General features: G+C 38.5%; 1 protein-coding gene across 32 annotated transcripts in view; it reads right to left on the reverse strand.

Annotated features, from left to right (window-relative positions):
* LOC138433557 (putative COBW domain-containing protein 7) overlaps positions 1 to 4,971 on the reverse strand; it is a 61,773-nt gene extending 56,802 nt beyond the window's left edge. For 15 of the 32 annotated variants that reach the window (XM_069576398.1, XM_069576392.1, XM_069576400.1 and 12 more), the window contains exon 1: positions 89 to 412. In XM_069576398.1, the coding sequence (XP_069432499.1) occupies positions 89 to 251 (163 nt within the window). In that variant the 5' untranslated portion in view covers positions 252 to 412. Of the gene's footprint in view, positions 1 to 88; positions 413 to 4,646 lie in introns of those variants that run through there. The other 17 variants (XM_069576416.1, XM_069576410.1, XM_069576423.1 and 14 more) reach the window with 7 other exon arrangements.
* Between the last annotated feature and the right edge of the window lie 21,068 nt (positions 4,972 to 26,039).

Raw genomic sequence — 26,039 nt, forward strand, 5'->3', positions numbered from 1 at the left:
CGTCGGCCAGAAGGCCAGGATGCCTAAGGAGAAGAGCCAAATCCCAAAACAGGGTTCACTGAACTTTCTGACCGGGATGGTTAGTTACCTAAATACCCGGTGATAATTGTGACTGGGATCTTAGCGCCGGGGCCAGACTTTTCCTCCTCCTCCTTCACCTCTCTTTGCTTCGCCTCAATGGGGACCAATTCAGGACAATCCTCTTCCGCCTGCTCCTCTTCCTCATCCGCAGAGTCAACAGCACGAAACATCTTGTAAACAGCACAGCTCACCTCTCCCTACACTCAGGACCTGGGATCAAGACCCACCCCCCGCAGCTTCGCACGCAGAACGCGAGGCGCGTGCTTGACGTCATCACTTCGCGACGTGTGGCGCCTCCCGATCCCGCCCCCAGTTACCTGGGCTCGGGCTCAGGGCCGCCACGCCTCTTAGACACGCCCCTACGGGCGCTGGGCACACCCCTCTGGCGTGTTTTAGGAACGTGGGCGGAATTGTCAGGGCCGTACCTGGCATCCTGTCTGTGTGAGACTGCAGCCTTTATAGCTAATGGACGGTTAGTGATAGGGTTGAGGCCTTGAGACCAGGACAGTTGAAATCTGAAGAGTAGCCCGTCCTAAACAGCTCTCACAGGGAATAGGCTACATCAACGTGACATTTCTTAGTACCATTAAAAATATTTTCTTAATTCATAGGAGAAAGAATGGGAAGCTATAACAGTACAAAGGTAATTGTAATTTTTCTACCTGAACCAGTGAAACTTTTTTCTATTTTATAGTTGCAGGTTTTATGTTTATTCAGTTTTTTACTGTGTACATGCATTACTTTTATCTATTTTATCATCTCATTTTTTTTAATTTGGTCTCACTTACCCTGAGTTCAAGCTTCCTTGGTGTCTCAGACCATAAAAAATCTGCCTGCAATGCAGGAGACCTGAGTTCGATCCCTGGGCCAGGAAGGTCCCCTGGAGAAGGGAATGGCTACCCATTCCAGTATTCTTGCCTGGAGGATTCCGTGGAGTTCAAAAGAGCCAGACAGGACTGAGCAACTAACACACCCTGAATTCATTTATTCATACATTCTTCAGTGCCTGGCACTGTCATCAATAATGCATAGATAGTCTGGACAAAGAATGCCACCTGCCCTATCAGTAAACAAAGTTTTTTGCAGACATCAAGTCATTAACCTCTGTAGCTACCCCAGCAGTGCACCCTAAGGGGATTCAAGGAGGAAAACAGGATACTGGCCCTAGTTAGTTAAGGTATATATCAAAGGAATGATTTAATTAAGCCCAGACTCTTGCAACTTCACACACAAAGAGAAATCACTAAATTTTTTTGTGTGCCAAGTTGCTTCAGTCGTGTCCAACTCTTTGAGACCCTATGGACCACAACTTTCCAGGCTCCTCTGTCCATGGGATTCTCCAGGCAAGAACACTGTAGTGGGCTGCCATTTCCTACTCCAGGGGATCTTCCTGATGCTCCCAAGCTTAAGTCCTCATGAATAAAACATAATTCTCAACTTTTAGGTTGTGCATCTCTTAAAGTCTGCAACAGCCCTCCTTTATATTTACATATATATTTATGTTCTAATCCAAGAACAGTACCAAGAAGGACACCTATTCATGTGACTGTCTCCTAGTCCAATGCTCTGCCTCTCCTCTGAGATAGTAACCACTACTATGAATTGATCATGGCTGACTTATTTCCTTTTTTCTTTTTGGTTCTATCACTTATATAAATATGTACTTAAACAATATGTTGTTTAATTTTTTCCTGTCTTTGAATTTCATATACTATTCTAGGGTTAGCTGATTTTTCAACTCCACTGTTGTATTATATTGTTACATGACTCATCAGAAATTTATTTATGCATTTCCTATCAGTCATTTTCAGGTTTTGCTCTTATGAACTGCATTGAGTGACCCTTCAGCATTGCTTCCTGAACAGAAAATATCTTACAACCCTGATCACCGTCTCTTAAGTACTCCTCAGGCAAGTTCTTGCAGATTCCCTTCCATGACTCTGGCTGAATGTTACACTAACATCTCTTATCTCTTACCAGGAGGAACCTGTGCCCTATAGCAACTCAGTAAGATGATGGACAAGTATGCTGTAACAGTTTGTAGCTTCAGTCAGAGCAAAAAGAGTTTTATACAGCAGTCAAAATGTCCATCAGCTGATGAATGGATAAACAAAATGATACATCCATATAATAGAAAATTTATCTCACAGAACAGAAATAAAGTACTGATACCTGCTACAAGGGACTTCCCAATTGGCTCTAGTGGTAAAGAACCTGCCTGCCAAGGCAGAAGACATAAGAGACACAAGTTCGATCCCTGGGTTGGGAAGATCCCCTGGAGGAGGGCATGGCAACCCACTCCAGTATTCTTGCCTGGAGAATCCCACAGAGAGAAGAGCCTGGTGGGCTACAGTCCATAGGGTCACAAAGAGTCGGACATGACTGAAGGGGACTTAGCATGCATGCACCTGCTGCAAGATGAATGAACCTCAGAAGCATTATGCTGAGTGAAAAAAGGCATTCACAAAACACCACATATTGTTTCACTCCATGTACGTGAAATGTCCAGATAGGCACATCTATAGAAACAAAATTGACTGGTTGTTACCAGACACCAGGGGACTGAAGGCAGTGATTGCTAATGGGTACATTTTGGAGGTGATGAAAATGTTCTAAAATTCCTTGTTGGACATGGTAGCACAATTCTCTGAATACACTATAAACCACTGGGTTGTACCCATTAAACAGATGTTTTGTTCTGTATATGGATTTTACCCTAGTAGAGCTGCTATTTTAAAAAGTCTTCTGGGAATTCCCTGGCTGTCCCGTGGTTAGGACTCTGAGCTTCCAAATGCAGGTGGGTCTGGATTCAATCCCTGGTCATGGAGCTATGATAAATAAATACAAATATTTTTTAAAATGAAATAAAGACTCCTACATGCATCAAAATGTGGTGGTGCAAGTGTGTGTTTGTGTAGAAGCACTGCTTGCAGTCTTGCCTCCAGCAGTTTCAGTCCTGGCCTTCAGAGTAGAGTTATCATTTGTTGTGATTTCACAATTGAGACATACTTTGGTATGAGTATAAAGATCAGAGCTGGAAAGTCTTCCTTTAGTCTTTCTCCTTAACACTCTTCAGCAAGATGTCTCTTCATGAATTCTATGGAGTTCTACCACTTTCTTTTCTGACTCTAGTACCTGGCCAGATGTTAGAAAGCTTGTGCCTGAAGAGGTAAGGGTCTTGACTTAGTTATAAGGCTTTTGATTTCAGCCCTTCTTGCATATCTGAGTTTGACTGCTTTTTGTTGTTTTTCAGTTGCTAAGCCGTGTCCGACTCTTTTGGGACACTATGGGTTCCTCTGCCTATGGGATTTCCCAGGCAAGAATACTGAAGTGGGTTGCCATTTCCTTCTATTTTAACAGGACCTATCAATTTTATCCATTCTATTTTGAGTGAGACGTTGTTATTTAATTCAAAATGCCTTTTAAAGTAAGCTTTTTAAATGTCCTAAGTATAATATTGTAGAATCTTCAACACAATCTCTTCTATTCTGCAGTCTATTACAGTCTATTCTAATGTTAACTTTAAAATTCCTCATTTTTGCAATTTTATTTAATCACAGTTGTTATGGTAAAACAACAGCAATGGTAATGTGTGGATCCCTTACTGAGTGGTATGCATTATGTTAAATATATCAAATGTATTATCTCATTTAACTCAGCAAGTTAAATATAATTTGTATACCCATTTTATAAGCAAGGAAACTGAAGCTTAGAAAAGTTAGATATCTTGTTCAGTCATAAATTCAGTAAATGGCAGTCCTACTGCACAGTTCAGACCTTCCTGACACTAAGTTCCATGCTCTTCTAAACCAGGGATCTGCAAACTTTTTCTATAAAGGGCCAGGCAGTAAGTATTTAAGGCTTTACAGTCAAAAGAAAAATTCAAGCATGTTATATAGGTACTTATAAGAGAGAAAACAAATGTCCACGAATTTTAAAATCTGAAACTCATGTAATATTCATGTCATAAAATAGCATTCTTTTAATTTTTCAGCCTACAAAAAATATAAAAATCACTCTGAGCTTGCAGTCTGTACAAAAAGAGGCAGCAAGCCATAGTTTGCCAGCCGCTAATCTAATATGCAAAGAGTCTGACGCAACTGGGTGACTGAACAATAGCAACAAAAACAATTTAATATGCACTGCCTTGTTAAGCTGAATTAAATGAAATTTTGTAAAAACAGATCACCCCTGCTATTTTAAACTCAACTTGTAAATCATTCACCATTGCAACCCCCCTGTCCCCGCAGGGTTAGTGAGTGTGTGTGTATGTGTGTGTCCTTAGTTGCTCAGTCGTGTCTGACTCTTGACAACCCTATGGACTGTAGCCCGCCAGACTCCTTTGTTTATGGGATTCTTCTGGCAAGAATACTGGAGTGGGTCACCATTCCCTTCCCCTGGGGATCTTACCGATCCAGGGGTCAAACCCTTGTCTCCTGCATCGCAGGCAGATTCATTACCGTCTGAGCCACCAGGGAAGCTCACCATAGTATAGTACCATACTAATATTCCGAGAAAGGTCTGAAGCTGAGAAGTTTAAACTGTTTCTCTAAGGGCACCAATACCTGGCCTTCAGGAGACCCAATGTAGGCAGCACCTCAGTCTCTGCATTGTGATAGGAGCCCTCTGTTGGCACACAGCAAGTAGACAAGCTCTCACACTATCTGGATTCCAGCAGCTCAGTTTTGTGCAATGTGTCCTTTGTCATAATTCCATACTTCTCCATTTTACCTTAATTTTCTTCTTTTGGATAGTTATGACGGTTGCCTCCAAAAAAAGTAAGGGCTGTAGCTACGTCCAAATCAGAGGACAGCTACAAACAATGCCAACTTGGTATTTTTTTTCCCCTCTCAACTTTGTAACTTCCTGCAAAGGAAAGAACACAGCAGTGAACAGCAGTGAACAGCTCAGAGAAAAGGAAACTGGGGAGAGTTTCAAAATTAGCCCAGTTCCTCTTATCTAGTTGTGGTTAGTAAATAAATAAACAAAATATTTCTTAAATTCTTATATGTATTGATTTCTTTGCTATTTTTCATTATCAACTTGGGAATATCTCTAAAAGGCCAGAGGCCTGTGGTTTTTATTCTTGTGACTGCCTGAGTTAGGACAGAATAACAATATTCAAGTATCATGTAGTCCTGTTATGACATAAAACCACTTTAAGGACATGAAATAATATTCCTTCCACAAAATATTGAAGGTGACTGGAAGCTGATACAGGATAATTTCTGTGTTTTAAGGGAGTGTGATTTTCATTTCAAAGGCTGTCAGTAATATTATTTGAATTCATTAGCTTAGTCTGTTAAACTATGCTACTTTTAAGGCTTAGTTTATAGTCTATTTATAGTCCAGTCACTTGTAAATCAGGTTCCCACAAAATTTAAAAAAAGAAAAAATCACTATTCAAAGCCTACAGGTTGGCCAACTTAATTGGTGCACAGTTCTCTCCAAAATATACTATCGGGCAAGGAGTAGGCATTGAGAGATACTTTAAAAAAATGAACAATCATTTATATTGTAATGGTTTAGGAGACAGTTTAAATAATATCCTCATCTCTTCTCAACAGAAATTTAAAAGTGACAGTTGTGGCTTTAAGTTTCACTTTCTAACTTTTATGGTTTTAAAGAAGTATATGCCAAAATCCACAGGCACCTGCTCATGACTGCTTAAATGTAAATAAAAGACACAGAAACAAAAGTGGAAGATTCCCATTCTTCCTTTATCTTACTATTTCTCCAAATTTTCTCAGAGTGTTTACTTGCTCTTAACTGAAATACTGTGCTTTCAGCAAAGCCAGGGCTTCCTGGTTTCAAGATCAATGTACTTTGAGTCCCATAGTTCTTTTTCTCAATTAGGCACTACGATTTCATTTGTGGAAGAAGATTCATGAACTTTCTATAGATTGACTTACTCACTTTCCTCTTATTATTTGAATGTTTTTGTTCTTCCCTTGAATCTCACTGTTCAGTTCAGGTCAGTCACTCAGTCATGTCCGACTCTGCGATCCCGTGAATCGCAGCACACCGGGCCTCATTGTCCAACACCAACTCCCAGAGTTCACTCAGACTCATGTCCACCGAGTCAGTGATGCCATCCAGCCATCTCATCCTCCGTTGTCTCCTCCTCCTCCTGCCCCCAATCCCTCCCAGCATCAGAGTCTTTTCCAATGAGTCAACTCATCACATCAGGTGGCCAAAGTATTGGAGTTTCAGCTTTAGCATCAGTCCTTCCAGTGAACACCCAGGACTGATCTCCTTTAGAATGGATTGGTTGGATCTCCTTGCAGACCAAGGGACTCTCAAGAGTTTTCTCCAACACCACAGCTCAAAAGCATCAATTCTTCGGCACTCAGCTTTCTTCACAGTCCAACTCTCACATCCATACATGACCACTGGAAAAACCACAGCCCTGATTAGATGGACCTTTGTTGGCAAAGTAATGTCTCTGCTTTTTAATATGCTATCTAGGTTGGTCATAACTTTCCTTCCAAGGAGACTGTAGGCTGCTCCAAATATGTAGCAGCAAATATTTTCAAGCCACCCAGCCACTTCCATATTTCTGTCTCAATCACATCATCTTTCTTTAGGAACCTCCTTCCCATCAGCATTCTTCAGCACACACTTACTCCTTCTGCAGGCTACCTTTATTTCAGTGGTCCTTCCAAACTTATGTGTATAATAATTTGAAATTTTCTGAATTATTACTGTATGACTCCTCTTCTTCTCAATATTTTGTAATAACCTATAGAGTAAAACAGTCTGAAAAAGAATATATATAACTGAATCACTTTGGTGTACACTTGAAACTAACACAATGTATAAATTAACTATACTTCAACAAAAAATTAAATAAAATTTAAAAGTAAAAAATAAAGACCATGCTCTTAATCACACACACATAGATGTATATGTAATTTTATAATATATATAGCAGAAATAGAACATACATAATGATATATCATAACAGCTACAGTGCCCACATAGACCTTTGCCCTACCTGGCACTAGCTGCTTGTTCATTGTGCTTCCAAGGTCAGCAGAATGTAAAGCATTCACTTTATTTTCTTAACTGAACAGAATAGTAACCAGAAGAGTACTCTGAATTCTAAAAACTCTTGGGTCAACAAGATTCTGCCTTTCCAAGTTTCGCTTCAAATATCATTGTGACCCATAATTTCTCTTTTAATAGTAAGCAAAGAAGAATCAAGTTTTTAGGTTTAAAATGTTTTATTTCACTAACACAGGAGTCACTAAAAAGATATATTCTTAAGTAGAAAAAGAAAAGTACAGAATTAGCATGGTTTCACTGGGAATGAAGGATCAGGAAAGAGAATGGTTAATATAATATTCCATTGTAGTTCTTCATTTAAAAACATCTCTACATCAACTTGTTTTCATCCTTAGCACTTTCTGAGCAATGGGTAAAACTTTCGTCACTACTTCACCATGAATTTCTCAGCAACCCATTTCCATTTTCCCAGCTGAAAAGTAAAAATATCCTTTTAACCTTCTGTGAAGAAGGCTGATCTCCGAAGAACTGATGCTTTTGAGCTGTGGTGTTGGAGAAGACTCTTGAGAGTCTCTTTGGTCTGCAAGGAGATCCAACCAGTCCATTCTGAAGGAGATCATCCCTGGGTGTTCTTTGGAAGGAACGATGCTAAAGCTGAAACTCCAGTACTTTTGCCACCTGATGCGACGAGTTGACTCATTGGAAAAGACTCTGATACTGGGAGGGATTGGGGGCAGGAGGAGAAGGGGACGACAGAGGATGAGGTGGCTGGATGGCATCACCGACTCGATGGACGTGAGTTTGAGTGAACTCCGGGAGTTGGCGATGGACAGGGAGGCCTGGCGTGCTGCAATTCATGAGGTTGCAAAGAGTTGAAGATGACTGAGCGACTGAACTGAACTGAACTGAACCTTTAAACTTTTGATTTTGGAACTACTTCAAAATAACTTTAAAAGTTACAAAAATAGTACAGAGATTTACACATACACCCTTCATCCTATTTCCCCTGATTTTAATATCTCACACAATCCCACTGCAATTATCAAAAGCAGGAAATTAACATTGACACAATGCTATTAACTAATCTACAGACCTTATTCAAATATTGCTAGCTGTCCCACTAACATCTGTTTTCTGACCAGGATCCAGCACAGGCTCTCACATAGCACTTTGCTGTCACATCTCCCGTAATCAGAGGGTATTGCTTAGTCTGTTGTTTATGAACTTGAAACTTTTGAAGAGTGGTTGTCAGTTTTTTTTAAGAACATCCCTCAATTTGGGTTGGATAAGGAAATGGCAACCCATTCCAGTATTCTTGCCTAGAGAATCCTGTGGACAGAGGAGCCTTGTGGGCTGTTGTCTATAGGGTCGCACAGAGTCGGACACAACTGAAGCAACTTAGCAGCAGCAGCAGCAGCAGCAACAACTTGGGTTTGTCATAAACCTCATCGGGATTAAATTCAGGTTATGCATTTTCGTTTGGCAATACCACATGTTGTATCCTTTTCTGTGTATCACTTCAGAAGGCACGTGATATCCATTTGTACCTTTACTGGTGATGTTAATTAACTCTGATCATTTATTAAGAGTAGTGTCTGCCAGATTTCTCCACCATAAAGTTACTATTTCCCTATTGTGGTTGATAAGTACCTAGAGGGTGATACTTTGAGACTATGTAAAAGACCATGCTTTTCATCATACTTGTACTTTACCCACCAATTTCATCATCCGTTATTCTTTTTTTAAATTACAGCTTTATTAAGGTATAATTTACCTAGCATAAAGTTCACTCATTTTAAGTGTACAATTCAATAGTTTTGATGCATTTTTCCAGTTGTACAACAATCACCAAAATCTAGTTTTAGAACACTTCCATCATCCCCCCAAATTCCTTTGTGTCTGTCTATAATCAATCTTCTCTCCACCTTATGCTTCAAATAACCATTGATCTGTTTTCTGTCTTTGTTTATATAATATACTAATCATTTTCTCATTATTTATTTGCTTGAATCCTTGGTTGCACAAGAGCAGTTGAAGGAAGGAGAAATCTTAAGTCTAACACATTGGTATTTGACACAAGACCACTGATCCGCCTGAAAATCAAGAAAAATGATGAGTCATTCATTGACACCAAATCAGAAATAGCCTTTGGAAAGTTTGTATTTGAGTAGGAGTTAAATTATCCAGATGCCTTAGATCTTCTATTAATTCATAAAATTCTTCCCAATTAAATTCCTCTCTGAAATAAATCAAAGGTACAACTTTTGATATCTTACAAGTGTTCAGGAATTTTGATCCTATCACATCCACATGACTTGGAAAAATGTTAAGGTCCAGAGGTTTCGTTGGTGTTATAGGTCTTCCTTCCTTGGTTTACTGTTTAAAAGTGTTTTCATCAGAGCCAATTTAATTAACTCAGTGCAATATAATTTCAAGGTTGTTATGTCTGTCACACACCCTCCGAGTGAGTATGAAAAAGCTTCATCCGTTTTGAGATGCCAGCTGGCAGTGTATAGACCAGATATAGCTCACAATTATGTTTTTTGTGTTGTTGCTCTTTAGTCACTCAGTCATGTCCAACTCTTTGTGACCCCATAGACTGTAGCCTGCTAAGCTCCTCTGTCCATGAGATTTCCTGGACAAGAATACTAGAGTGAGTTGCTGTTTCCTTCTCCAAAGGATCTTGTCGACCCTAGGATCGAACCCGCCTCTCCTGCTTGGCAGGAAATTCTTTACCACTGAACCACAAGAGAAGCCCATGTGCTCTGTAAGTAATGTTTTAAAGACCTGGACATTTCCATTTATAAAATTTACATATCTGGCTTTTCTTGAGAAATCCTTAAATCTTGTGATACAAGGCTCGTATTTCCACAGCTAGAGCTAAGCAGCGGCAGTCCACTTGAGGAATAGAGCCCGGTGAGAGCAAGGCGCTTCAGTCTGGCACATCCCACCAATTTCTTACTCAAACTTACCAAGACTGCTTCTCTTATTTAGGCTCCTTACTCAGCCCCATTGGGCATTTAAGTTTGCTCTCCCAAGTTGAAATTTGAACAAGATTGTTGGATTTTTTTTTAGTTGAGCCAGAACTAACAGAATAAAGCTCACTAATCTTGAGTGTACAGATTGATTTTTTTCACATAATCACAGATTTTTATATAGGAAATTTTAACTTTTTTTCTTCCTTCACCTACACCTACACCTTATACAGACACTATTTCTATCCCCTCACTCTTTCAGTGTGTTTACGTTGACTGTTGTTCAGCTGCTAAGCCGTGTCCGATTACTTGCGACTCCACGGACTGCAGCACGCCAGACTTCCCTGTCCTCCACTATCTCCCAGTTTGCTCAAGTTGTCTGTTAAGTCAGTGATGCTACCCAACAATCTCATCCTCTGCCACTCTCTTCTTTTGCCTTCAGTCTTTGCCAACATCAGGGTCTTTTCCAATATTGGCTAGATTAATATTTATTTCAACATTATTATGACTGTATACATGATATTTACAGGAAACTCTCAAGGAATCCTATGAATATCCTTTTCTTTCTTTCAACTTTTCATTTTCCCTGAAATTAATACTTTTTTTTTTTTGCTGTTTTTCTTATAGTTTTGTTTGCTTACTATTGTGTACCTATCACTATTTTATCTCAAATGCTTAAACACTTGTCTAAATATTCTTTTGATATCTTCAAAAGAATCAGGTATTCCTTTAACTTCATATTTTCACAAAAACTATTCTGGGGTCCTGTAACACTTTGTTCTTGGACTTCCAACCTCTAAAAGTGTGAGAATAAAATTCTGTTATCTAAGCTACCCAGTTTGTGGTATCTTGTTATGGCAGACTTAGCAAATGAATACATCAGTGTTTTAAAACTGCATGATAATATGCCTTGAAGTTGGTCTAATTCCATTTATTATCTGGGTACTCAGTGGTTCTTACAGTCTGGAAACTCATGTCCTCTCCTTGAATTTTCTAGGATTATTTTATCGTTGATTTCCTTCCCTATATTTTTCCCTGTCTCTCTTTGTGGGACTCCTCTCATACAGCTGTTGATCTTACGGTCCTATAACTTTCTTTCTTTTTATTTTTTTAAACTCAATTTCTGCTTCTATGTCTTTTTGCTCTGCTATCTATATTGAGATTTGCTCAACTTAATTATTCAAAGGTTTTTTTTTGAATTTTTTATTCTGCTAGTCCTCAGGTCCCCTTTTTTATTCCCTTAATGTTCTTTAAAAAAAGAATACAGTGCTCTCGTTTCATGGGGTCAATATCACCTCTTATCCCTCTATGGATATTTATAATAGTTTTCTGACCCCTTCACAGGCTTGGTTTCTTCCACATTGCTTTTTGTTTGTTTGTTTTGCTCTCTACCTTTCAAGTTGGTTTTCCTTAGATGTCTGACAATCGTTGGTGGTCTATTCACATTTAGGAGTGAGGTACTAGAAAGGCTTCTTAGGAGTTCTGACCCCATGGGTGAGCCTTGTAGACTGTCAGCTTCAGCTTCAAGTTCTCTGGCTGGGCCACACGACTTGATGTCTTTCTCTCAAGGCGGTCACATGCCCTGGAGAAATTACCGTGGTGCTCTGAAATTAGAACAGAGGTAAAATACTTGGGGCTTTACGGGGCTATAAATGTTTCATAAGTGTTTCTGTTTATGGTATTGAATCTCATCCCCAAATGTACCAAGTCTTCCCTAAAAAGAAATCCTATTTTATCTTATCCAGCCCCTGCCTGGCTGGGAGAGGAACAGTTATCTGGCTAAACAGGCTTGAACAGAGGATCTACGGATCTAACCACATCTTAAACTCACAAACCAATCCTCCTGTTTTTAATCCCACCTTTATCCACATTTATGGAGGTACCAGGTATTCCCAGTCTTTTGGGAGGTCTTTGATGTAATCAGGTACTTTCTAGCTCTTTCCGAGGCAAGTTAAGGGGTCATCTTTCTTGGGTCTATTAAACTGGATACTTCTTGTTTTTATGGCTTCTAAATCCCAAATCTCATTGTTCCTGTTGTCCCTCCTAATCTCATTATTATTGTCGGTTTCTGCCTTAAAAAGCAATTCCTTTGCTGCCATTTTACTGGGTTTCAAGAAAAAGCCAAAGTAAATGCATATATTCAATTGCTTACCCAAATTAGAAGTCAGTTTTACATTTTCACAAGAGAATTAAAAGCTGGCTCAGGAGTGTTTGAAGACAAACAGGTCTGCTTTAAATTTTGCTACTGGCCATCCCCATACTCCGTCTATCTGGTTGATAAACGTGTCCATGGAACAGAAATTACAGCTCTGACTCATGCTTTTATCTGAGCAACCACAAGTTTATTCACATTTTTGGTTCATTTGTCAACTAAAAGGAAACTAATTCTACTAGCTTTAACTCTAACCAAAGGAATCTGAAAAAACTTCCTATCTTCCTGGCTTTGGTTGGGAGTAATGATCCTCCCCCAATCCCTGATTTTCTTCCAAAATAACACAGCCTCTGAATTTTGAGTGCTCAGTATGTGCTAGGCACTGAGCTAGGCACTTTTACATGCATTATCCCATTTAATCCTCCCTGCCCACATTACTGTTCCCATTTTGCACAGTGGAAAACTGAGGCTCTGAAAAGTTAAAGGGTTTGTTCAGCTTCACACACCTATTAAGTGGTAAAGCCAGGGTTTAAATCTGAGTCAGCCTGTGTCTTGACCCCCTTTCACCCCACTATACTATCTTGATGATGATTTATTTCTGGACTTCTTGAATGCTCATTTGCATGTCCCTGGGTCATTTAATGATGTTCTCTTCTCCATTTTTGATGCAATTCCCATACTAAATGCTGTATGTGAGTGAATGACATCCAGTTGTTTCAGCCTTTCCACCCTTCTTGCCCACCTTACACATCACTTCCTTGGGAAAGATTCCATGACTTTCCAAGGATCAATTTGGTGTCTTTTGTGTGCTCTTGTAACATATACAGAATCCTCTTTGCCTTATTAAACCAGTGAGTACCCTTTCTAGAAATTATTTATTTGCTTATCTCTCAACTACACTAAACTATAGAACAGTGGCAGTAGTCATCTTATCCATGTGACATGACTATAGCCTAGTGCAATGCCTGGCACATAGCAGGTGCTCATTACATACTTTGTTGAATGAATGAATAAATGAACAAAATTATACTTACATCTCAATCTGAATGCAAATTTTTTCTCATTTAAAATAATGTTCTAATGATATTTTGTCATTTGTCAAACAGGATTTTATAAAACTCAAGTCTTTAATGCTTTACATGTACTATTCAGAATACAGATAATATATTTTTAAAAATTTTATTTATTTTTTAAATATAAATTTATTTATTTTAATTGGAAGAGAATACAGATAATATTTTAACTCTCACATATAAAATGGCAGTGTGGATGTTAATGCATGAAGCAAGTGCTGACAAGTTTTCAAAATACCTATTGAATTTCATTGTAGAATTTTAATCTATATGTTAACTAAAATGTCATCTTATCCTCAAATAAAAATCTGTCATGCTTTGAAGCCTTCTGTTTTAATTGTGGGGAAATCCCATAATTTAATGACAAAAAAATTGCAGGAAATAATCAGAAAAGAATTTTTGATCTCCAGTTGTTACTGTGAATGGATCTGTTGCTATTTTTCTTGCCTCAAGAAAAGATAAGATTACCTCTTATCACCATTCCTGAGGAAATAGAAATTCATACAACTGTTATCAGAATTTATGCAAAATGTTTCTCAGAAGACGTGATTTTCCAGCTCAGACATTCTCTGATTCGAAATCAGCCAAATAAAAAGAAGAGATAGATGGGATAAAATACAAATGGGGAGAAGTAAAAATTCCTTGAAAGAAAGTAACCTTTTACACAGTTTTAAAAATTGCAAAGAAGTCAACTGCTTTGTTGTGCCACCTCATACAAGTCTTTACGGTGACTTGAGAAGCCACCTGTTTATTCTATACAGAATCAAGGAAGTAGACATTGAGGAGGCCACAGTTATCCTCTGATATAACCTTGAGGGAAGAGTGTCATTGACCAAATACTAATTTCCCAGATACAGTCATAGCATTGCCACACAATAATGAGAATAAATGGTCTATTATACATTGAAATAATTATTGGTAAAAATAAAGCAACAACTATAGCATTTTTCAATAACCTACCCCAGTATCCAAGAGCTCATAATCTAGGGAAGAGAATGCCCTGAACTCTGGCCTTCCTAAATGTGGCAGAATATCTAAAACTCTAGTAACACAATGTTGAAATACAAGTTCCACTAGGATAAACAAATACAACAAATAAGATATTCCACAGCCAAAACACCACATGCAGAATTTACCAAGGAAATTCTGAGAACCATTTCAGTAACTCTTGGATCCCACAGGATTTTTGAATTCTTTTTTTATTCTTTTTTTTGGAGACTATTTTGCCAGAGAGTTCCTATTTCTGCCTGTTGGGCACAGGGGACATAAATGAAGGAGAACTGCCACTTCCTAACAAGACTTCCAAGACACATTTCAGAGCTTGAAATGACAACTTTATTATTTTTTTAAATATAAATGTATTTATTTTAATTGGAGGTTAATTACTTTACAATATTGTATTGGTTTTGCCATACATCAAAATGAATCTGCCACAGGAATACACGTGTTCCCCATCCTGAACCCCCCTCCCTCTCCCCTCCCCGTACCATCCCTCTGGGTCATCTCAGTGCACCAGCCACAAGCATCCAGTATCATGCATCAAACCTGGACTGGTTTGTTTCATATATGATATTATACATGTTTCAATGCCATTCTCCCAAATCATCCCACCCTCGCCCTCTCCCACAGAGTCCAAAAACTGTTCTATACATCTGTGTCTCTTTTGCTGTCTCGCATACAGGGTTATTGTTCAGTTCAGTTCAGTTCAGTTGCTAAGTTTTGTCCGACCCTTTGCGACCCCATGAATCGCAGCACGCCAGACCTCCCTGTCCATCACCAACTCCCAGAGTTCATTCAAACTGACATCCATTGAGTCAGTGATGCCATCCAGCCATCTCATCCTCGGTCATCTCCTTCTCCTGCTGCCCCCAATCCCTCCCGGCATCAGAGTCTTTACCAATGAGTCAACTCTTCGCATGAGGTGGCCAAAGTATTGGAGTTTCAGCTTTAGCATCATTCCTTCCAAAGAAATCCCAGGGTTGATCTCCTTCAGAATGGACTGGTTGGATCTCCTTGCAGTCCAAGGGACTCTCAAGAGTCTTCTCCAACACCACAGTTCAAAAGCATCAATTCTTTGGTGCTCAGCTTTCTTCACAGTCCACATCCATACATGACCACAGGAAAAACCTCAGCCTTGACTAGAGGGACCTTAGTCGGCAAAGTAATGTCTCTGCTTTTGAATATGCTATCTAGGTTGGTCATAACTTTTCTTCCAAGGAGTAAGCGTCTTGTAATTTCATGCTGCAGTCACCATCTGCAATGATTTTGGAGCCCCCCAAAATAAAGTCTGACACCGTTTCCACTGTTTCCCCATCTATTTCCAATGAAGTGATGGGACCGGATGCCATGATCTTCGTTTTCTGAATGTTGAACTTTAAGCCAACTTTTTCACTCTCAACTTTCACTTTCATCAAGAGGCTTTTTAGTTCCTCTTCACTTTCTGCCATAAGGGTGGTGTCATCTGCATATCTGAGGTTATTGATATTTCTCCCAGCAATCTTGATTCCAGCTTGTTTCTTCCAGTCCACCGTTTCTCATGATGTACTCTGCATAGAAGTTAAATAAGCAGGATGACAATATACAGCCTTGACGTACTCCTTTTCCTATTAGGAACCAGTCTGTTGTTCCATGTCCAGTTCTAACTGTTGCTTCCTGACCTGCATACAGATTTCTCAAGAGGCAGGTCAGGTGGTCTGGTATTCCCATCTCTTTCAGAATTTTCCATAGATTATTGTGATCCACAGAGTCAAAGGCTTTGGCATAGTGAATAAAGCAGAAATAGATGTTTTTCTGGAACTCTCTTGCTTTTTCCATGATCCAGCAGATGTTGGCAATTTGATCTCTGGTTCCTCTGCATTTTCTAAAACCAGCTTGAACATCAGGAAGTTCATGGTTCACGTATTGCTAAAGCCTGGCTTGGAGAATTTTGAGCATTACTTTACTAGCGTGTGAGATGAGTGCAATTGTGTGCTAGTTTGAGCATTCTTTGGCATTGCCTTTCTTTGGGATTGGAATGAAAACTGACCTTTTCCAGTCCTGTGGCCACTGCTGAGTTTTCCAAATTTGTTGGCATATTGAGTGCAGCACTTTCACAGCATCATCTGTCAGGATTTGAAATAGCTCCACTGGAATTCCATCATCTCCACTAGCTTTGTTTGTAGTGATGCTTTCTAAGGCCCACTTGACTTCCCATTCCAGGATGTCTGGCTCTAGGTGAGTGATCACACCATCGTGATTATCCGGGTCATGAATATCTTTTTTGTACAGTTCTTCTGTGTATTCTTGCCACCTGTTCTTAATATCTTCTACTTCTGTTAGGTCCATACCATTTCTGTCCTTTATCGAGCCCATCTTTGCATGAAATATTCCCTTGGTGCCGGGGTCCAGCCCCGGTGGATCCAGGGAATTTGAAGGGTGGACGGCGTTGGCGTGGAAAGACTTGTTTATTTATTAATATAAGATTAGATTAAGAAACTATAGTGTAGTAGGAAGATTAAGTGGAGGAAGAGGGCTGAATAGCTTGGTTTACGCAGAAGACCAATAAAATTCCAGACAAGGAATTTGCACCATCTACGTTGGGCCCCCGGCGCCCGCTTGAATATCTAAGGGTGCCTCGCCTTAAGCTCCCTTTCTCGCGGGTCTTAACAGCCAGGGCAAGTAAGTAGACCTGGCGAGCCTCCTCGCCCCAGGTGGAGATTCAGCCTGAAGTTAAAGTAAAGAGCAGAGAGAGGGAAAGAGAAGAAGAGAGAGAGAGACACGGGGGGAGCCAGAGCCCCAAGAAACCAGGCCGAGAGACTAGTTCGAGAAACTGGTCCGAGAAACTGGCCCCATCCTTTATTGTTCAGAAGACCTTTTATACTTTTGATAAAACATGGAGATCAATGGGTAACACAAAATTATGTAGCGTTCGCAACCCAGATTGTTTCCGTATATCATCTTGTATACAAAAGGTCTCAGGTGATTTACATTATCTTCTGGCCAAGAGGCTTGTTAATACTTTTTGGCTCTCTTCCTTAATGAATGTTAATTTTGTTTCCCCTGAAGTGTTTTTCTTTAATCTACATCTCCTTAAAGCATTACAGTTACATCTCTATAGAACAAAGGTGCAGTGGGATATAACAAAGAAGGTACTTAACTCAAAGATCTAATGTTGCTAATACCAGGTCTACTACTTGCATTTCTATATACCAACTATATCTAAAAATAAAGGATATGAAAATTTGGCAGCAAGCATTGATTCAACAAATGAAACTTTTAATCAGTCCTATTTTAAAGATTTTGACTCCTCGGAAGCTCCTACATTCCTAGGATGTTTTAAGCTTCCTGTGCCTCCTGCGGTCAGGAGGCCTCAAACAATCACATGCGCAGCTGTAGGAGTCCTGCAGGCAGGCTAGAAAGCCATCAGAGGGTTTTTTGGATTGAAACACTCTTTCAAATGCAGAAGACTAAAGCTCTGAATTGACTTTTTCCAGAAAATGTCAGAAGAGTGGAAAAGCAGAGCACAAAAGCCGGCAGATTTTTGTTGGGGTACATGCTTAGGAATTTCCAGAGGGGTCCCTGAAGTCTGAGCACGCCTTGCGTATGTCAGCTTCCTTCCTCATGACCTTGTCACGGGCAGGATTCCTCACACTGGCTCCCGGCACCTTGGTATCTCTGATTTTTTTGAAGAGATATCTAGTCTTTCCCATTCTGTTCTTTTCCTCTATTTCTTTGCATTGATCACTGAGGAAGGCTTTCTTATCTCTTCTTGCTATTCTTTGGAACTCTGCATTCAGATGCTTATATCTTTCCTTTTCTCCTTTGCCTTTTGCCTCTCTTCTTTTCACAGCTATTTGTAAGGCCTCCTCAGACAGCCATTTTGCTTTTTTGCATTTCTTTTCCATGGGGATGGTCTTGAAAATTCCATATATATGCATTAGTATACTGTATTGGTGTTTTTCTTTCTGGCTTATTTCACTCTGTATAATAGGCTCCAGTTTCATCCACCTTATTAGAACTGATTCAAATGTATTCTTTTTAATGGCTGAGTAATACTCCATTGTGTATATGTACCACAGCTTTCTTATCCATTCATCTGCTGATGGACATCTAGGTTGCTTCCATGTCCTAGCTATTATAAACAGTGCTGCGATGAACATTGGGGTACATGTGTCTCTTTCAATTCTGGTTTCCTCAGTGTGTATGCCCAGCAGTGGGATTGCTGGGTCATAATGCAGTTCTATTTCCAGTTTTTTAAGGAATCTCCACACTGTTCTCCATAGTGGCTGTACTAGTTTGCATTCCCACCAATGGTGTAAGAGGGTTCCCTTTTCTCTACACCCTCTCCAGCATTTATTGCTTGTAGACTTTTGGATCGCAGCCATTCTGACTCGTGTGAAATGGTACCTCATTGTGGTCTTGATTTGCATTTCTCTGATAATGAGTGATGTTGAGCATCTTTTCATGTGTTTGTTAGTCATCTGTATGTCTTCTTTGGAGAAATGTCTATTTAGTTCTTAGGCCCATTTTTTGATTGCGTTGTTTATTTTTCTGGAATTGAGCTGCAGGTGTTGCTTGTATATTTTTGAGATTAGTTGTTTGTCAGTTGCTTCATTTGCTATTATTTTCTCCCATTCTGAAGGCTGTCTTTTCACCTTGCTTATATTTTCCTTTGTTGTGTAGAAGCTTTTAAGTTTAATTAGGTCCCATTTGTTTATTTTTGCTTTTATTTCCAATATTCTGGAAGGTGGGTCTTAGAGGATCCTGCTGTGATTTATGTCAGAGAGTGTTTTGCCTATGTTCTCCTGTAGGAGTTTTATAGTTTCTGGTCTTACGTTTAGATTGTTAGTCCATTTTGATTTTAGTTTTGTGTATGGTGTTAGAAAGTGTTCTAGTTTCATTTTTTTACAAGGGGTTGACCAGTTTTCCCAGCACCACTTGTTAAAGAGATTGTCTTTAATCCATTGTATATTCTTGTCTCCTTCGTCAAAGATAAGGTGTCCATAGGTGCGTGGATTTATCTCTGGGCTTCCTATTTCATTCCATTGATCTATATTTCTGTCTTTGTGCCAGTACCATACTGTCTTGATGACTGTGGCTTTGTAGTAGAGCCTAAAGTCAGGCAGGTTGATTCCTCCAGTACTATTCTTCTTTCTCAAGATTGCTTTGGCTATTTGAGGTTTTATGTATTTCCATACAAATTGTGAAATTATTTATTCTAGCTCTGTGAAAAATACCATTGGTAGCTTGATAGGTGTTGCATTGAATCTATAAATTGCTTTGGGTAGTATACTCATTTCACTATATTGATTCTTCTGATCCATGAACATGGTATATTTCTCCATCTATTAGTGTCCTCTTTGATTTCTTTCACCAGTGTTTTATAGTTTTCTATATATAGGTCTTTAGTTTCTTTAGGTAGATTATTCCTAAGTATTTTATTCTTTTCGTTGCAATGGTAAATGGAATTGTTTCCTTAATTTCTCTTTCTATTTTCTCATTATTAGTGTATAGGAATGAAAGGGATTTCTGTGTATTGATTTTATATCCTGCAACTTTACTATATTCATAGATTAGCTCTAGTAATTTTCTGGTGGAGTCTTTAGGGTTTTCTATGTAGAGGATCATGCCATCTGCATACAGTGAGAGTTTTAATTCTTCTTTTCCAATTTGGATTCCTTTTATTTCTTTTTCTGCTCTGATTGCTGTGGTCAAAACTTCCAAAACTATGTTGAACAGTAATGGTAAAATTGGGCACCCTTGTCTTGTTCCTGGCTTTAGGGGAAATGCTTTCAATTTTTCACAATTGATGATAATGTTTGCTGTGGGTTTGTCATATGTAGCTTTTATTATGTTGAGGTATGTTCCTTCTATTCCTGCTTTCTGGAGAGTTTTTATCATAAATGGATGTTGAATTTTGTTAAAGGCCTTCTCTGCATCTATTGAGATAATCATATGGCTTTTATTTTTCAATTTGTTAATGTGGTGAATTACATTGATTGATTTGCGGATATTGAAGAATCCTTGCATCCCTGGGATAAAGCCCAGTTGGTCATGGTTTATGATTTTTTTAATATGTTGTTGGATTCTGATTGCTAGAATTTTGTGAAGGATTTTTGCATCTATGTTCATCAGTAATATTGGCCTGTAGTTTTCTTTTTTTGTGACATCTTTGTCAGGTTTTGGTATTAGGGTGATGGTGGCCCCATAGAATGAGTTTGGAATTTACCTTCCTCTGCAATTTTCTGGAAGAGTTTGAGTAGGATAGGTGTTAGCTCTTCTCAAAATTGTTGGTAGAATTCAGCTGTGAAGCCGTCTGGACCTGGGCTTTTGTTTGCTGGAAGATTTCTGATTATAGTTTCAATTTCCATGCATGTGATGGGTCTGTTAAGATTTTCTATTTCTTCCGGTTCAGTTTTGGAAAGCTGTACTTTTCTAAGAATTTGTCCATTTCTTCCACGTTGTCCATTTTATTGGCATAAAACTGCTGATAGTAGTCTCTTTTGATCCTTTGTATTTCTGTGTTGTGTGTTGTGATCTCTCCATTTTCATTTCTTATTTTATCGATTTGATTTTTCTCCTTTTGTTTCTTGATGAGTCTTGCTAATGGATTGTCAATTTTATTTATCCTTTCAAAGAACCAGCTTTTGGCTTTGTTGATTTTTGCTATGGTCTCTTTTGTTTCTTTTGCATTTATTTCTGCCCTAATTTTTAAGATTTCTTTCCTTCTACTAACCCTGAGGTTCTTAATTTCTTCCTTTTCTAGTTGCTTTAGGTGTAGAGTTAGGTTATTTATTTGACTTTTTTCTTGTTTCTTGAGGTATGCCTGTTATTGCTATGAACTTTCCCCTTAACACTGCTTTTACAGTGTCCCACAGGTTTTGGGTTGTTGTGTTTTCATTTTCATTCATTTCTATGGATATTTTTATTTCTTTTTTGATTTCTTCTGTGATTTGTTGGTTATTCACTAGAGTGTTGTTCAGCCTCCATATGTTGGAATTTTTAATAGTTTTTCTCCTGTAATTGAGATCTAATCTTACTGCATTGTAGTCAGAAAAGATGCTTGGAATGATTTCAATTTTTTTGAATTTACCAAGGCTAGATTTATGGCCCAGGATGTGCTCTATCCTGGAGAAGGTTCCATGTGCGCTTGAGAAAAAGGTGAAATTCATTGTTTTGTGGTGAAATGTCCTACAGATATCAATTAGGTCTAACTGGTCTATTGTGTCATTTAAAGTTTGTGTTTCCTTGTTAATTTTCTGATTAGTTGATCTGTCCATAGGTGTGAGTGGGGTATTAAAGTCTCCCACTATTATTGTGTTATTGTTAATTTCCCCTTTCATACTTGTTAGCATTTGTCTTACATATTGCGGTGCTCCTATGTTGGGTGCATATGTATTTATAATTGTTATATCTTCTTCTTGGATTGATCCTTTGATCATTATGTAGTGTCCTTGTTTGTCTCTTTTCACAGCCTTTGTTTTAAAGTCTATTTTATCTGATATGAGTTTTGCTACTCCTGCTTTCTTTTGGTCTTTATTTACATGGAAAACCTTTTTCCAGCCCTTCACTTTCAGTCTGTATGTGTCCCCTGTTTTGAGGTGGGTCTCTTTTAGACAACATATATAGGGGTCTTATTTTTGTATCTATTCAGCCAGTCTTTGTCTTTTGGTTGGGGCATTCAACCCATTTATGTTTAAGGTAATTATTGATAAGTATGATCCCATTGCCATTTACTTTATTGTTTTGGGTTTGTGTTTATACACCTTTGTTGTGTTTCCTGTCTAGAGAAGATCCTTTAGCATTTGTTAGAGAGCTGGTTTGGTGGTGCTGAATTCTCTCAGCTTTTGCTTGTCTGTAAAGCTTTTGATTTCTCCTTCATATTTGAATGAGATCCTTGCTGGGTACAGTAATCTGGGCTGTAGGTTATTTTCTTTCATCACTTTAAGTATGTCTTGCCATTCCCTCCTGGCCTGAAGAGTTTCTATTGAAAGATCAGCTGGTATCCTTATGGGAATCCCCTTGTGTGTTATTTGTTGTTTTTCCCTTGCTGCTTTTAATATTTGTTCTTTGTGTTTGATCTTTGTTAATTTGATTAATATGTGTCTTGGGGTGTTTTGCCTTGGGTTTATCCTGTTTGGGACTCTCTGGGTTTCTTGGACTTGGGTGATTATTTCCTTCCCCATTTTAGGGAAGTTTTCAACTATTATCTCCTCAAGTATTTCCTCATGGTCTTTCTTTTTGTCTTCTTCTTCTGGGACTCCTATGATTTGAATGTTGGGGCATTTAACACTGTCCTGGAGGTCTCTGAGATTGCCCTCATTTCTTTTAATTCGTTTTTCTTTTTTCCTCTCTGATTCATTTATTTCTGCCATTTATTTCTATCTTCTATTTCACTAATCCTATCTTCTGCCTCTGTTATTCTACTATTTGTTGCCTCCAGAGTGTTTTTGATCTCATTTATTGCATTATTCATTATATATTGACTCTTTTTTATTTCTTCTAGGTCCTTGTTAAACCTTTCTTGCGTCTTCTCAATCCTTGTCTCCAGACTATTTATCTGTGATTCCATTTTGATTTCAAGATGTTGGATCATTTTCACTATCATTATTCGGAATTCTTTCTCAGGTAGATTCCTTATCTCTTCCTCTTTTGTTTGGTTTGGTGGGCGTTTATCCTGTTCCTTTACTTGGTAGGTATTCCTCTGTCTCTTCATCTTGTTTATATTGCTGAGTTTGGAGTGTCCTTTCTGTATTCTGGCAATTTGTGGAGTTCTCTTTATTGTGGAGTTTCCTCTCTGTGGGTGGGGTTGTACAGGTGGCTTGTCAAGGTTTCTTGGTTAGGGAAGCTTGTGTCAGTGTTCTGGTGGGTGGAGTTGGATTTCTTCTATTTCCTTTCGAAGACAATGGGCTGCTTTTCTGGGTGCCTGATGTCCTCTCCTGGCATTCAGAAGTTGTTTTGTGGCATTTGCTCAGCATTTAAATGTTCTTTTGATGAATTTGTGAGGAGAAAGTGGTCTCCCTGTCCTATTCCTCCACCATCTTTAGGACTGTCCCCTCTGAAATGACAATTTTATTGTGGCTGGGAGACACAAGTACACTGCTTGATTCCTGCCCAAGGATATTAAAGTGGCCTGGGGAACAAAGGTAGAGGTTGTGTTGGGATCATCCAGGATAGTCAAACCAAGAGTTTATAAGCAGCTTCTTTTATTTCTTTAAAAAAATATTTAATTTTCTCCCATTCTGTGGGTTGTCTTTTCACATTGTTGATGTGTTGGGGAGGGGCCACGGGGAGTTGCATTGGGTCTTTGTTGTGGTGCATGGCCTTTTGTTGTGGCATAGAGGCTTTCTCTATTTGCCCTGTGGCATACAAGATCTTAGTTCCCTGACCAGGGATGGAACTCACGTCCCTTGCATTGGAAAGCAGATTCTTAACCTTTGGACCACCAGGGAAAGTTATTTCTGTGGATGAAAGCAGTTTCAATGGATCAGATGTGGGCCACATGGAAAAGATCCAACCAAGAGTCATTTGAGGTGCTGTCAAGTAGGATCACTTACAGAGTGAAGAACCCTAGCAGAAGGGGAGCTGCAAAAGAGTCACAAGTGAACAACAGGCATAGAAATGTGCAAAACAGGTAACATGACCTATAGAAGAGAGGTCTCCAGGAAAGCAATTTTCCGAAAGACCTAATAAAGTCCCCAGAAAAGAGTCAGCTTTGAATACTAAAAACTTTCTTATTTACTATTCCTCCAACCCCAAGAGGTCAGAAACTGGCTAGCCAGCTGGAGTAGGAGAAGAAAAGAAAAATAGTATAAAGTGGAGAGAAGAAACCAGCCATGCATCCTTCCCCACTTTTGCTCCTGCAGGCTGCCAGGCTCAAGCCCTGCCCAACTAGGGGAATATTTGCCATTAAAGATAAGGTGGAATTTTTATCAGGATCTTGGGCTAGACATTTTGGCCTCAGACTCGAAACTATGTTTGCACCTAAGAACACTGACCTATGAGGAAAAGTCATGGAACCTACCCATGTTCCCATATGTGCTTGGCAAGAATTATCCTCACTGAATGCACTTTGAGAGGCAGTGCGAAACCATAATAAAGATGTGTTTTGATTCCATTTACCAGTCATATGTTCACTAAATGGGGTTACTAGGACATTTACATTTGTATACTCGGAATTTATTTTTCTTAATTTTGTTATTGAGGTATAGTTGATGTACACTATCATATAAATGTCAGGTATACAACATAGTGATTCATGGTTTTTTTTTTAAAGTACTGAATTTTAAAAAAGTTTATTGCTGAACAATGGTCTGGTCCTGGAAAGAGAACCATGTCAGGATTCTAAACACTGAAATGGGAAAAAAAAGTATTTCAGAAGTGCATACAAACTTTGGTCTGGTGCTGACAGGCATCCATGGGCAACAAAATTTCTGAAATTCTATAAACGTGTCTGGTTTCTGTTTTTCTCCAAATGACTCAAGGTGTTTAGGGAGATCATAGTTACTTTAAGAGAGATACCCTCCTTTTGGAGATACCCTCCAAAAAGGTAGAGATTACTCAAAAGGATAGGTACAAATCAGCAAGAAAAACTCTAAGGGTTTTTCACAGGCAAGTGGGACAAAATACAAATAGATACACAAGAAAAATACAACTATATAATGAAATAATATGGGAAAATATTCAGCTCACTTAATAAACACATAAAGTATTTTAAAATTTATTTTTAATTGAGTAAACTTGTGAAAATTAAAAGTGAATACCAGTGTTAGTGAAGGTATATTGAAAGAGTCTCACACATTGCTGATAATTTGGCATAAACTTAGAGCCAAATTTTGGTTGTAATTTTTATTTGTATTTTTAACTTTTTATTTTGAAAACTTTCTAGATTTACGAAGCAGAAACTTCTACTCTTCATCTAGATTGACTAATTATTTACTTTGTTATTTTCAATTTTATTTTGGTATTATAAACATTATCATTATCATTGTCATTATTAATGACCATCTGAGAATAAGTTCCAGACGTCACACCATTCTGCCCCTTTACCATAAATACTTCAGTGTGTATCTCCTAAGAATAAGGATATTCTCTTCATTCTCTTATACAACCATGGTGTAACTATCAAATTTAGAAAATGTAATTTTGATACAATACTATTACCAAATACATAGTCAGTTGGCAGATCTTACCAGTTGCTGAGTAGGCTTCTTTATGTATCCTTTGCTTCAACCATGATCTACTTCTGTGTCCCTCATTGCTTTGAATTGCTTTGTCTGTTTAGTCTCTTGTAAGCTGTATCCGTTGCTCTGCTTTTGTCTTTCACGGCACTGACATTTTTGAAAAAAGATTGACAGTTGTTTAGTAGAATGTCCTTCAATGTAAGTTTGTCTACTAGTTCCTCATGATTACACGCAGGCTTTTTTGGTATGAGTTTCTAATTTTTGACCTAATAATTTCCACTTCTGGGAATCTATTATGAAGAAATAATAGTAAGTAAAAAATAGTTTTAATGTTGTATTTATATGAGATGAGGAATGTCCACTAAACCTATTCTGATAATCATTTTATGATATAAGTCAAATCATTATGTTGTATACCTTAAAAGTATACAGAACTGTATGTCAGTTTTCTCACAATAAAACTGGTGGAAAACCCCAATTTATATGGCTCCAAAGCAGCACAAATATTAAATAATAATAAAATTACAGCCCACATGTTCTGAGAGCATGTACTCAACAACCAGCAGTATGTTCTGTTGTTTATGTCCTT

Source organism: Ovis canadensis, chromosome 2 (assembly GCF_042477335.2).
Source record: "Ovis canadensis isolate MfBH-ARS-UI-01 breed Bighorn chromosome 2, ARS-UI_OviCan_v2, whole genome shotgun sequence".
Lineage (NCBI taxonomy): Eukaryota > Metazoa > Chordata > Mammalia > Artiodactyla > Bovidae > Ovis > Ovis canadensis.